The sequence below is a fragment of the Aotus nancymaae genome, unplaced genomic scaffold (genome assembly GCF_030222135.1).
Source record: "Aotus nancymaae isolate 86718 unplaced genomic scaffold, 86718_ANA_hifiasm-v0.15.2.pri h1tg000022l_1, whole genome shotgun sequence".
Lineage (NCBI taxonomy): Eukaryota > Metazoa > Chordata > Mammalia > Primates > Aotidae > Aotus > Aotus nancymaae.
The window spans coordinates 30215596-30229502 of record NW_026988435.1 but is presented as its reverse complement, the minus strand read 5'-3'; the positions used below and the strand labels follow the sequence as shown (position 1 = coordinate 30229502).

At 37.8% G+C, this 13907-nt stretch overlaps 1 protein-coding gene and 1 long non-coding RNA gene across 2 annotated transcripts in view; one reads left to right on the top strand and one right to left on the bottom strand.

The window, feature by feature from the left end:
• The window catches only part of LOC135276389 (uncharacterized), a 248628-nt gene that overhangs the window by 201947 nt on the left and 32774 nt on the right, over positions 1–13907 (bottom strand). The window lies entirely within an intron of this gene.
• The window catches only part of CYYR1 (cysteine and tyrosine rich 1), a 108342-nt gene continuing 103118 nt past the window's right edge, over positions 8684–13907 (top strand). The window contains 3 exon segments of the mRNA XM_064380076.1: positions 8684–8766; positions 8768–8943; positions 8946–9095. Coding sequence (XP_064236146.1) covers positions 8684–8766; positions 8768–8943; positions 8946–9095 — 409 coding nt within the window.

Sequence of the window (13907 nt, the reverse complement as noted above, 5' to 3'; positions counted from 1 at the left end):
ACTACAGAATAAATTTCCATTTTGAAACACACAGGCATTCCATTGGTTTTTCCGTATCATTCTCTGTACTTCAAGCACAAATAAGATATCATCCACTTGAAGAATTTCCAGTTATATTAAAATTAATGCATTAGACTTTCAATTGGAAAGCAATGATAGTCATCTGATTTCAAATCTTCACATAGAACCTCTCACCAACAAAACAAACATATCTTTACCTAGTTATAATTCATGAATTTAGACGGTATTTATTGTTACATGCCAATGTATATCCTGCTACCCTACTGAATTATGCATCTAACAACACAGAGATCTAAATGTATAATATAGAATTGCATAAGTATTATTTTTGAGGGATTATTGAGGGTAAGTTCCTCTGCAATCTGAGAGTAGAAAAAGTTTCTACCCAAGACTTCAAAACCCAGACACCACAAAAAGAAAATTAATACATCTGACCTCTTTAAAATTAAATCCTTTGTACGGCATGAACACTATAAGCAAAGACAAATGACAAACTGGGAGAAAGAAACTGCAACATACACCACTTTAAAAAATCTAACATCCCTAATATACAAAGAAATTTTTTAAATTGAGGTAAAAACACCAAAATCCTAAAGAAAAATGGGCAAAGATTTGAATAACTCACAAAAAGATTACAACTAATAGACGTATGATGTTTGATTCCACTCATAAGAGAAATGCAAGAAAAACCAACTCTTCCATCAAATTGGCAATAAAGGAAACAACCAAAGGCTTGGCAATATATTATGTAGGCAAAGCTGTGAGGACTACATTATTGCTGGGAATGCAAAATGTCACAGTCCCTCTAGAGCAGAATTTGGCAATATTTAGCAAAATGCATTATCACTTCTGCAAATTTACCCTGAGCTATAGCTTTAACAATAAGAAAATAAGTATTCTCGACGTTAATAAGGTTATTCATTGCAGCATTATTTGTTATTGCAAATATTGATAAGTAAATATTCAAACATATGAGAAAACAATGGTACATATTTCACATAACACTATGGAGCAATAATAGATGAATGAGGACAATCTGCAGGAACTGATATGAAACGATCTCCTGGATATATCAGTCAGCACAAACAAAAAACAAAAATCGTGCAAAAGAACATATACATTATGCTATCTTCGGTGTAAAAGGAAAGGGAAATAATGAAGTCTATACCAATAATTCTAATTTCAATCCATCACCACAAGGTTCTTCCTTGCTGTTACCAATTCCACAAACCTATAATACAAATAAAATAATTTTGGAATTGCTTTAAGTATATCATTAAAAAGTTGCTAAAAATCTACTTATCTTTATTTTAAAAGAAACACATGAGAGAGAAACTAGAAAATCATGACCACTGGTTACGCTAAAGAAAGGGGGAGACTGGAATGTAAGCATCCGGGAAGGATTAACACTCCCCTGAAAGTAGCCTTCGGTCCTTTTTTTTTTTTTTTTACTTTTAGAAGCTCTCTAATGTTCTGCATATTCAAAAAAACAAACAAATCAACAATGATGGGAAGAGAAAATAAAGGAAACAGCAGCACCAATAGCAGCAATCTAAGTAAAACTGAAAGCAAATGGAAATAAATGAACCTAAATGCATTTCAAATGAATTAAAGTTGGCAGGGTAGGGAAGCACTAATTCAAGTAAGTGATGAACACAGTAATTGACTATATGCCCTCAGTCTTGGGTGGAGTTGGGTGGAGAATGAATTGAAAGCACAACCTAAATTATTTTCAGTGCATTTTCTTGTATTATTTTTTTATGTTGGGATATAGACAGAACAATTCTGAAACTGTTTTAGATGTATTATAGGAGTGAATGAAGAAACAGCAAATGTAAAAAGTTATGGATACGGAGAGAAGCCAAGGAACAGCCCTATGGTGATTTTTTATATATACATATGCACACCCGTGTGTGTGTGTGTGTGTGTGTGTGTAAAAACATGCATGTATTTCCTAGCTCTTATACTGAAAGGGACAAGATACAAAGGCATTCCAGCAGTAACGTGTACTTTGATTTCTAAGACCATTATCCATTAAACGGGGCTAGAACTCCTCAGAGAATTGATTGATTTCAAGGCTGGAGCAGAGAAGATTCAAAATGAACCTAGAATATCGTGTATGTCAGAAAGTTAAGAAATTTCCAGAACAATTGTGAGGTTGTGCACAAGGACACAATAGCTAGCTTGAAGATGCTCCACTGGCCCAAAATGGAACACTTTAAGATTAATGAATTATAAACTGTTGAAAAAGTAGGAATTCTTAAGTCCATACTCATAATTGATCAATCAATGAGGGAGAGGGCATTCTTATTTTGAATGATGAGCAACAGCTGGTGAATAGAAAGAGGGAAAGCTGGAGTTCAAAACATGATCATTTTGCAACCATAACAGTAAAGATTGCTTCAAGCAAAGATTACTAATATGTGTTAAACCTAAAGGAGGAAGATTTGCTGAAGAGCAGGATATTTGCATGGCTTAATGTATCCCTGTAGACTGCATATTGGTAGGAAAGGAAAAATCAGCAAATATAGGTTGGAAGATTCCAACAGATTAACACACACAAGTATTTAGAGGAACGAGCTACAATGTGTGCAACTTACTCTTCAATGGTTCAGAAAAACAGTAATATGTGCACAGATACAGAAAAAGAACAAATGACAAAACAAATGAGACAAAATGCTAATAGGTAAAATGGAGTAAAGAATATGTGAGTGCTTTATACCACTCTTGCAAATTTGGTAGTTGATATTTCCAAATAAAAAGTAATAAAGTAAAAAACCAGGTGTATACAAATGCCACTGTTTCATTGTCCTCAGAGTGAATGCAAATGTCACAATTGATAGGATAAATAGAAACAGTAAAGCTTCCATCTTATCCTTTTTCTTTGAATTAAGGACAGATTTTGAAGTGTTTTTCCAGAAACAAAAAAAGATGAAGCATCTGATTAAAACAATTAAATAAGATAGGACACAACATGTACTTAGTAGTACTTGTAGTATATTTCCTAAAAAATACAGAGTTCTTAAGGTACAATCTTTCAGAGCATTTGTGCCACCAAGATTAATATGGAAAACAAAATTATTTATAGGTTTTTTCGATGAAATTAATATATCAAAGCACATGGTTTGAACGTGAACTCTCTCCCAAATTTCCTTTGAAAAGCTAATATGGCTACAGTGAAGGGAAAAAAAATAGCCACAAACTCAAAGCCAACTTTTAATTTTAAGATTATCATCATATATCCTTGTTAGACTGAGGACATTGAGGGGATGATTTTAAGAATGATTTGGAGGCCTAAGAATAAAACCTTGGAGAAAAGGCAAAGATGAGAAACAGTGGTATACTAAAGTAGACATGACATCTAAAAAATAAATAAGCAAAACCTGGATTTAAAGGTTGCTTTCTCCTCTTAACAGTAGCTAGAGACCAGGGATAATATTCCTAAAGTCAGAATTTTCTAAATCAGTGGTTCTCAGTATGGTACTTGGCCAGCTGCATCTGCATCAACTGATAACTTGTTAGAAATGCAAATTCTTTGATGCCAGCTGAATCAGGGACAGGGTCTGATGATCTCTAGTTTAACACATCCTGCAGGTGATTCTGATGTACACTAAACTTTCAGAATGATACTTCTAAGCATAGTGTAACAACAATGGTAATATAGCACATTTTAGAATTGTTAGAATGATTAAATATGTTACACATGTGAAGATTTTTCTAAATTGTATTTTAAAATCATTGTTAATACTAGGTTACTGTTGTGTAACAGAGTTGTGGGATAAAAATGCTAAATCAATAGTTACTTTGTGATTTTATCAAAACCATCTTCACAGAAACTTAAAGAAGATTATTTCAAATGAAAAAAGAGACACCACATACCAAAATCTCCTGGATGCATCAAAGGCAACATTAAGGGGAACATTTACAGCACTAAAAACCTCCCTCAAAAAGTTAGCGTGATCTCAAATTAAGGCTCTAACATCATACCTAGAGGAAATAGTATGAAACAACAACAAACTAACCCAAAGCTAGCAGAAAAGAAATAACTAATATCAGATCAGGACTAAATGAAGTTGAGACCCAAAAATTCATACAAAGAATCAATGAAACCAAAAGTTGTTTTTGGAAAGGATAAATAAGAGTAATAGACCACTAGCTAAGTTAAAGAAAAAAAGATCCAAATAAGCACAATCAGAAATGACAAAGGTAACATTACAACTGATCTCACAGAAATACAAAAGATTTTCAGAGACTATTATGAACAAAAATTGATAAACTTCTGGAAATACACAACCTCCCAAGACTGAATTAGGAAAAAATTGAAACCCTGAACAGACCAATATCAAATTCTGAAATCGAATCAGTAATATAAAACTTGCCAACCAAAACAAACAAACAAAAAATCCTGGTGTTCTCACAGGGTTATAAAGACATACCAAATAAAGACATACCAAAGACTGCACAACTCATAAAGAAAAAAGGTTTAATGTACTCACAATTCCACACGGCTGGGAGGCCTCACAATCATGGTGGAGGGCAGAGGAGAAGCAAAAGCTTGTCTTACGTGGCAGCTAGCAGGAGAGCTTGTGCAGGGGAGCTCCCATTTCTAAAACCGTCAGATCTCACGAGACTTATTCACTACCACGAGAACAGTATGGGGAAAACCTGCGCCATGATTCAATTATCTCCACCTGGTCCCAACCTTGACACCTGGGGATTATTGCAATTCAAAGTGAGATTTGAGTGGGAAACACAGCCAAACTGTATCACCTGGACCAGATGAATTTACAGCCAAACTCTCCCAGAAGTACAAAGAGGAGCTAGTACCAATTGTACTGAAACAATTCCAAATAACCAAGGAGGAGGGACTCCTCCCTTATTCATTCTATAAAGCCTGCAGCACCCCGATACCAAAACCTGGCAAAGACACAGTGAAAAAGGAAAACTATAGGCCAATATCTCTGATGAACATAGACACAAGAATCCACAACAAAATACTAGCAAACCAATCGCTTGAACCTGGGAGGCGGAGGTTGCAGTGAGCCGAGATGGCGCCCCTGCACTCCAGCCTGGGTGTCAAGAGGAAGACTGTCTCAAAAAAAAAAAAGAAAAAAGAAAAAAAAGGACTTAAAACAGAAACAGAACTACCAAACTACCATTGACCCAACAATCCCATTACTGGAAATATAGCCAAGCAGCACATCAAAAAGTTAATTAACCACAATCAAATAGCCTTCATTTCTGGGAAGCAGGGATGGTTCTATGTATGCAAGTCAATAAATATGATTCACTGCATAAACAGAATTAAAAGTCAAAATCATATCATCAGCTGAGTGCTGTGGCTCACACCTGCAATCCCAGCACTTTGGGAGGCCAAGGAGGGCAGATCACTTGAGATCAGAAGTTCAAGACCAGCCTAGCCAACATAGTTAAACTCTGTCTCTACTAAAAGTACAAAAATTAGCCAGATATGGTGGCAGGTGCCCATATCCCCAGCTACTCAGGAGGCTGAAGCAGGAGAACAGCTTGAACCCAGGAGGCAGAGGTTGCATTAAACAGAGATCATGCCACTGCACTCCAGGCTGGGTGACAAGAGCGAAACTCCATCTCAAAAATTAAAAACCAAAAAACAAACAAACCAAAAAAGCATATGATCAGGTCAATAGAGCTGAGAAAAGCCTTCTTTGAAATCCATCATCCCTTTGTAATAAAAAGTCTTCAACAAACTAGGGATCAAGGGACTATATCTCAAAATAATAAAAGCCATCTATGACCAATCCACAGCCAATATCATATTGAATTGGCAAAAGTTTGAAACATATCCCTTGAGAACTGGAACAAGACAAGGATGCTCACTCTTACCACTCCTATCCAACATAGAACTGGAAGTCCTTGCCAGAGCAATAAAGCAAAAGAAAGAAATAAAAGGCATCCAAGGAGGAAAAGAAGAACTCAAATTATCTCTCATCATTGATGATATGAGTCTATACTTTAAAAACCCTAAAAATTCCACCAAAAGGTTTCTAGAACTAACTGATAAATGACTATGGTAAAGTTTCAGGATATAAAACCAATGTACAAAAATCAGTAGCATCTCTGTATACTAATTATGCTCAAGCTGAGAGCTAATTCAAGAAAATAATCTAATTTACAATAGTGACAAAAGGAATAAAATGCCTAGGAATACATCTCACCAAAGAGGGAAAGAATCTCTACCAGGAGAACTACAAAACATTGCTGAAAGGAATCATAGATGACACAAGCAAATGGGATCCCATTCTGTGTTCATGGATTGGAAGACTCAATACTGTTAAAATGACCATTCTGCCCAAAGCAATCTGCAGATTCAATGCTATTTCTATCAAACTACCAATGTCATTTTTCACCAATTTAAAAAAAAATTATTCTCAAATTCATATGGAACCAAAAAAGAACCCAAACAACCAAAATCATTCTAAGCAAAAAGAACAAAACCAGAGGCCTCATATTACCAAACTTCAAACTATGCTATAAGGTTACCAGTAGCCAAAACAGCATGGTACTGGTACAAAGACAGACACATAGACCAATGAAACAGAATAGAGAACCCAGAAATAAAGCTGCATAGCTACAGCCACTGATCGTTGATAGAAGTCAACACAAATAAGCAACGGGGAAATGACTCCCTATTCAATATATGGGGCTGAGATAACTGGCTAGCCATATGTGGAAGACATGAACAGACACTTCTCTAAAGATGACATACAAGCAGCAAACAAGCATATAAAGAATGCTCAATGTCACTAATTATCACAGAAATGCAAGCCAAAACCATAATGAGATACCATCTCACACCAGTCAGCAGGGCTATTACTGAAAAGGCAAATAGCAACACATGCTGATGAGACTGCAGAGAAAAGGGAACACTCATACAGTCAGTGGGAATGTAAATTAGCTCAGCCCCTGTGGAAAGCAATTTGGAGATTTCTCAAGGGACTTAAAGCCAGGCATTGTGGCTTACACCTGTAATCCCAGCACTTTGGGAGGCCAAGGCGGGTGGATCACCAGAGGTCAGGAGTTCAGGACCAGCCTGGCCAATATGGTGAAACCTTGTCTTTCCTAAAAGTACAAAATTAGCCAGGGGTGGTGGTGGGCACCTGTAGTCCCAGCTACTCAGGAGGTTGAGGCAAAAAAATGCTTGAACCTGGGAGGTGGAGGTTGCAGTGAGCTGAGATGGTGCCACTATACTCCAGCCTGGGTGTCAAGAGGAAGACTCTGTCTCAAAAAAAATAAATAAATAAATAAAATAAGAAGAAAAGGGACTTAAAACAGAAACAGAACTACCAAACTACCATTGACCCAGCAATCCCATTACTGGAAATATATCCAAGCCAAAAGAAAATAAATTAAGCTACCAAAACACACATGCATTCATATATTTATTGCAGCATTATTCACCATAGCAAAGACATGAAATAAATGTAGGCGGCCTTCAATGGAGAACTGGAAAAAGAAAATGTGGAACTTATATACCACGGAATACTATACAGTCATAAAAAATAAAAAACCATGTTCTTTGCAGCAACGTGTATGTCTCTGGAGACTATAATTAAAAATGATTTAATGCAGGAATAGAAAAACAAATACTATATATTCTAACTTACAAATGGGAGCTAAATATTGGGTACTCATGAATATAAAGATGGCAATAATGGACACTGGGGATTATAGAAGGGGAAGGCAAGGATGAATGGGTACTATGTTCACTACTACCTGGGTGATGGGATCACTCATATCCCAAACCTCAGCACCATACAATATACCCATGCAACAAAACTGCAGATGTACCCACTGAATCCAAAATAAAAGTTGAAATTATTTTTTAAAAAGAAAGTTACTTCCTCAAACCATCCCACACTTGATGTTAGGTCTTGCACAGAGTAGTTGCCCCAGTAAAGCATTAATGATGCCAACAAAATAATTGCTGTTGAGAAAGATCATAGGAAAGTACTTTATCTACTGTTTTTTACCATGTTTCCCAGACAAACTCCTGACCTCAGGTGATCCACCCACTGCGGCCTCCCAAAGTGCTGGGATTACAGGTGTGAGCCACTGCATCCAGCTTGGTTTTCTAAACAAGAGCTTTAGAGTCGATTAATTTGGATTTTCCATGTATACATGTATCTTATTTGCTAATGACAATTTAGCTTTCGATTTTTATAAATCATTTTATTTCTCTTGCCTAATTGCATAGGTCTGTAACTCCAAAACATTGTCAAAACCGTAAGGACAGTGTGCATGCTTGTTTTGTTTTGTTTTTCTTTTCCTGACTTTACAAGAAAAAATAATAAACATTTTATCAGCTTTCAGCAGAGATGCCATACACTTTCTGTACTTCCCAATCCTGGGTTTTTTTTCACTATCACTCTTTGTCCAGTACCTTCAACCTTGAAAATTCCATTTGTTTAAAGATAAAAAGCAAAGTTCTTCATGGCCTAGGAAAAAAAAAATTGTAGAGGATAGGGCTAAAAAGGAGCAGGCTGAACTCTACAGCAATCGCCAAAGCAAGGGGTTAGAAAAAGTTTCTTGGTCCCATAGTTACCCTTTAGAAGGAAGAACCAGAGCTTGGGGAGGAGTCGGGGCCACCCCCGCCCCCCGCCCGGCGTTGTTGCCACCCGCGGAGATGAAATGTGAGCCTGGGTGGCCGAAGACGCCGGAGTGGCCGCCTTCCCCGCGACTGAGCGCAGGGGGTGAGACAAAGAGACCCGGGCCCCAGCGCAGCCCATCGCGGGCCACGCGCGCCCCAGCTCCGCGGAGCGCCGCACTCGCCGGCCCGGGACGCTACCAGCCCGGGGTCCCTTCGAAGACTCCCTAGGCAATGGCCGGGTCTCCGCTCCACCCCACTCTCTGGAGCGCTGCCGCCTCCATCTGATCGCCCTCCATCCTCCCATTCCCTCCGGTTCCGGGATCTCCCTTCGCTCCAAGCCTCTTTCTGGCGCGCAACCTCAGGCCACCGGCTTGGATGGACGCGCCGAGGCTGCCCGTGCGTCCAGGGGTCTTGCTTCCGAAGTTTGTCCTGCTCTTTGTCTATGCAGGTCAGTGACAGAGGGCGGCGGAGAGGGTCAAAGGCGTGATGCTGCGCTTGGGTCACGGTCTGGCCAACGCGATGGAGCTGGACGGACCGGGACCTTTGCAGAAGGGCAGACATGGTATGGTCCCTGCGAGGGCGACGGCAGAAACCCGCGCACTTCGACCCTCACGCGGTTTTGTTTTGTTCCTTTTCCTTTAACCTTTCCTTTTTGCATTTCTTTTCTTTTCCTTTCCACCTTGGAAATGGTAATCTCGCGTTTAGGGGATTTGACTCTCTGGTAAGAGTAAACTATATCCAAATAAACTTATCTATAGGCTAGGCACTGGCCTCTCCACCTTCTGCTTTCTGAATATTCCTCGTTTCTCCTCTTACAAATGAAAAGGCTTAGAGCTTTGTTTTTGTTCTTTGGAAGATTCACAAGTGTGGTAGACTGGACTATTGGGTGCACTGAAGTCAAACATAAGGTTTTTGAGAAGCATGAATTCACCCAGGGTCTAATCTTCGTAAGTAGACTTGGATAAACACTTCTATAAGAGAAGAGCATCTCATTTCCCTTCTAATTATTCGTAGTAAGAACTGCTAATAATTAATGAAGCAAAGTGGGTTTTCTGGTTCTGTGATTAATATGGAACCCCAAAGGGCCTTTCATTGGTTATTCAGGTATAAAGTTTCTTACACATTTGGTCTTTGCATCAGTTCATATTCACAAAACAATGCAAGCTAAAAGCAGAGTTCTTTGTAAAATGTTTTTGTGTCTCTAACGTCCTATGACAAAAATCACAGGCTCACCCATGACCCTCCAATACTGAATGTATATAGAGCACTGCAATTTACCTTTGATACTCAAAAAGACGCTGCAGCTGAAATGATGTTCTTCAACGTTGTACCTGAGCATTAAAAGAATTGAATTTCTCATTCAGCTTTGCCAGAAAAGTCATCATAACTTCTGAAGACATTTTCAGTCTGTTTATTGAAATGCAAATTAGTGGCTGTCTAGAAGTTATCATTTTAAGATGTTTTATAGCAGGAAAAAATGCTCACTTTCTAATATAGAAATTCATAGAAGTAGGATAAGTCCTTCCTATTGAATGAAGAGAATTTACATTTAATCTGTTTATAACATTTATTTCTTTTATTAAATTTATATAAGGTTTTCAGAATTTGAGGGATTAACAGTCAATTGCATTAATATTCGTTTTCTATTGAAAAAAATCTCTTTATTAGTTCTTTCGAAGCAATTATGCTTTTCACCTCCTCTGCTCGACAGTGTTTAATACCTTCACTCACACATACTCAAACCACTCCATTGAAGCACAATTTTGTTTGTTTCTTTATTACATTCCCTGTGGTAAACTGAAAGCTTCTGCTTCACACATCTCTCCCTTCCTCCTGTTATCCCAGTACTAGGTGCCCAACTCCTCAGGGCTCAGGAAGTCAGTGAAGCCGGCCAGCTACAAGGATGGTTAGTTTAGAGTGTTTTCAGTCCATTCATTTTTCTTCTTTGAAATCCCTCTCTAGAAAGCTACCAAGTAGCTGTAAGCCAGTGCTAAGTTGACTTGTTATATTTGCTAAGAAGTGTTTAGCTAATAAGCTCTTTGGTTTCCATTCCTGGACTTCTTATTCAGAGGGCTTTTTATGCTTTTCATATTCATTCAGCTATTACTTATTGAGTGAGCTATGTTGAGTCGTAAAAGGTCATGTTCTTATCAGTCTTCTCTGGGAAGTACGGTATGATCATAAATTAATTTAAGGTATAAAAGGTTGTGTCATAGGAGAGGTAAAATCATGCGCCATAGACGTTCAAAGAAGAAGACCTTATTGCTGGCTTAAACGAGTAAGCTTCATGAGAACAATGTTTATTTTGTTCAGCAAAAAGATCAATCAATATTTGCTCAGGAAAACTGAATTGAGGAAGACTTGAAGTAACTAGACCGTTGAAAAATAGAGAAACCCTAGACTAAGCGAGATGGAGTAGGATATAGTAGGATGTAGTGTGAACAAAGGCAAAAATCAAGATCTGTACCTTCAACAAAGGATATTTCAGTTTGGTTGGAACTAAGAGGTTGGCTGGAAGGAAGGGTTGAGGTTAGATGCTGGAACACCACGGAAATCAAAATAGATTATGGTATTAAATGAATTGCCAGCTTTATGGGACAAAAATCTAAGTACATGCCCTGCTCATAATCCAAATTATTTTCCCCAAAGCAGATGCATTAGATTCACATTTCATTTGGCTAAACAAATAAGAAAAAGGTTTCTATACCTGAAGCATAATGTTGTACCATAGAGCTACTTTTGGAAGTAGACCCACTGAAGTGTGGATATTATTGTCTGACTCCTACTGCAGGCTACAAAGGCAGGATTTGGTCAAGGTTTTACCTTCCAGACCTCAGCCAGTAACTCCGTCCCCTCCCTTTCCTTCCTCTCTTATCTTAGCTAAAGCTTGCAAGGGCCATTTCTAAGCAAGTGCTTCAAGCCAGATACTGCTTTTCCTGTTCCGCAGATTCCTTAAGGTGGGAGGCAGGGGTGAGTTAAGCGACCTTCTTCCAGACCTTACCTTTAAGGAAAAAGTTATTGAAGAAAGTTTGTCTGATTTTCAGGGACACTAACTTGGACATTAGAAGTAATATTATTTATCTTCTGGGACAAACTGGAATGATCTATTGTTTATCCAGTGAGAAAAAACTACTGTATGGCGGGAACACTGATCTGTGTCCAATTATACTCAAGGAACCCAGAGAAAGCAATTAACATAAAAAAGGCTTTGAGGTATGGTTGAAATTTCATTTTGGAGAGGCTGTGATTGTGAATGTGTTTGTCATTCTGTTAAATCTCCTCTTTTGGGCAGTTTAATTCTGGGAAGTAGACAAGAGCATTGGAAGATGCTATAAAAACAATGACCAGTGTGTAAAAAGATCCAGAGGTTTACTGCAGGTATAATCCAGCTTCTTGGCTGCAAGATTTTGGGCTTGGTTTCCTGTAACATTGGCTCAAAATATTTTGATAACACCCATAAGTGTAGTCACTGAAATAAAATGGTAGTAATTGAATCTTTGATATTCATGGAGAGTTTAATAAGATGTCACTGTCCTGGGCATGGTTCAAAAGGCACCCATGAAGTTACTTAGACATAGGTTGTCCTACTCTGACAGAATAGTGAGGACATTAGCTCTCTCACAGTCAGAATGGCTTTTATTTTATATTTTGTAAAATAATTTCAACTTCTTTAATTTTAAACTCAGGGAATACATGTGCAGATTTATTCATGGGTGTATTGTGTGATGCTGAGGTTTGAGGTATAATTGATTCCATCACCCAGGTATTGAACATAGTACCCAATAGTTTTTCAACCCCTCCCCATTCCCTTTCCAACTCCCTCTAGTAGTTCCAGTGTCTATTGCTGCCATCTTTATGTCCGTGATTAGCTGATGTTTAGCTCTCACTTATGAGAACATGCGATATTTGGTTTTCTGTTCCTGCATTAATTTGCATAGGATTATGGCCTCCATCTGCATCCATGTTGCTGCAAAGGACATGATTTTATTAGTTTTTTCTGGCTGCATAGTATTCCACAATGTATATGTACCACATTGTCTTTACTGGGTCCACTACTGACGGACACTTAGGATGAATCAGTGTCTTTGCTATTTTGAATAGTGCTGTGATGAATACACAAATGCACTTGTCTTTTTGATAGAATGATTTATTTCCTTTTGGATAGATATATAGCTCAGCAATGGGATTACTGAGTCAAATGGTAGTTTTGATTAAAGCTCTGAGAAATCTCCAAACTGCTTTCCACAGTGGCTGAACTCATTTCCACTAACAGTGTATAAGTATTTCCTTTATCCACAGGCTCACCAGTATCTGTTTGTTGTTGTTGTTGTTGTTGTTGTTGTTGTTGACTTTTCAATCATAGCCTTCTGGTGTGAAGTGGTATCTCACTGTGGTTTCGATTTGCATTTCTCTGATGATTGGTGACTTGTTGAACATTTTTTTGTTGTGTTGGTTGGCTGCTTGTATGTCTTCCTTTGCGAAGTGTCTTGTTAATGTCCTTTGCCCATTTTTTAATGGGATTATTTGGTTTTTGCTTGTTCAATTATTTAAATTCCTTATGGATTCTGGGTATTAGGCTTTTGTCAGATGTATAGTTTACAAATATTTTCTCCCATTCTGTAGATTGTCTGTTTACTCTGTTGATAGTTTATTTTGCTGTGCAGAAGCTCTTTAGTTTAATTAAGTTCTGCTTGTCAATTGCTTTTGTTGCAATTGCTTTGAGGACTTAGTTATAAATTCCTTCCCAAGGCTCATGTCAGGGAGGGTGTTTCCTAGCTTTTCTTATAGGAGTCTTATAGTCTGAAGTCTTTCATTTACATCTTTAATCTATTTTGAGTTAATTTTTGTATACAGTAAAAGATATGGGTCCAGTTTCATTCTTCTGCGTATGGCTAACTGGTTATCCCAGCACCATTTATTGAATAGGGAGTCCTTTCCTCATTACTTATTTTTGCTGACTTTGTCAAAGATCAGATGGCAGTGGGTGTGCATTGAATGGCTTTTAAGAACGTGAAGCAAAACATCCCTGCTAAGCCCTTTTTATAACTGACTAGTCTAAATATTTGAATAAATTAAACAGCACTAAAAATGAGAGCTATGGAAATTCACCAAGAAAACTGTAAATTAAATAGCCTTTAAAAGTCTGTCGTACTCTGTAAAAGGCATTTATTGTCAATATATTGGCTTCTCCCTTGTATCTAAATCATTAGATTGTGTTTCTGTCTTCAAATTTTAAAAGTGGACTAAGAATTTATTGAAT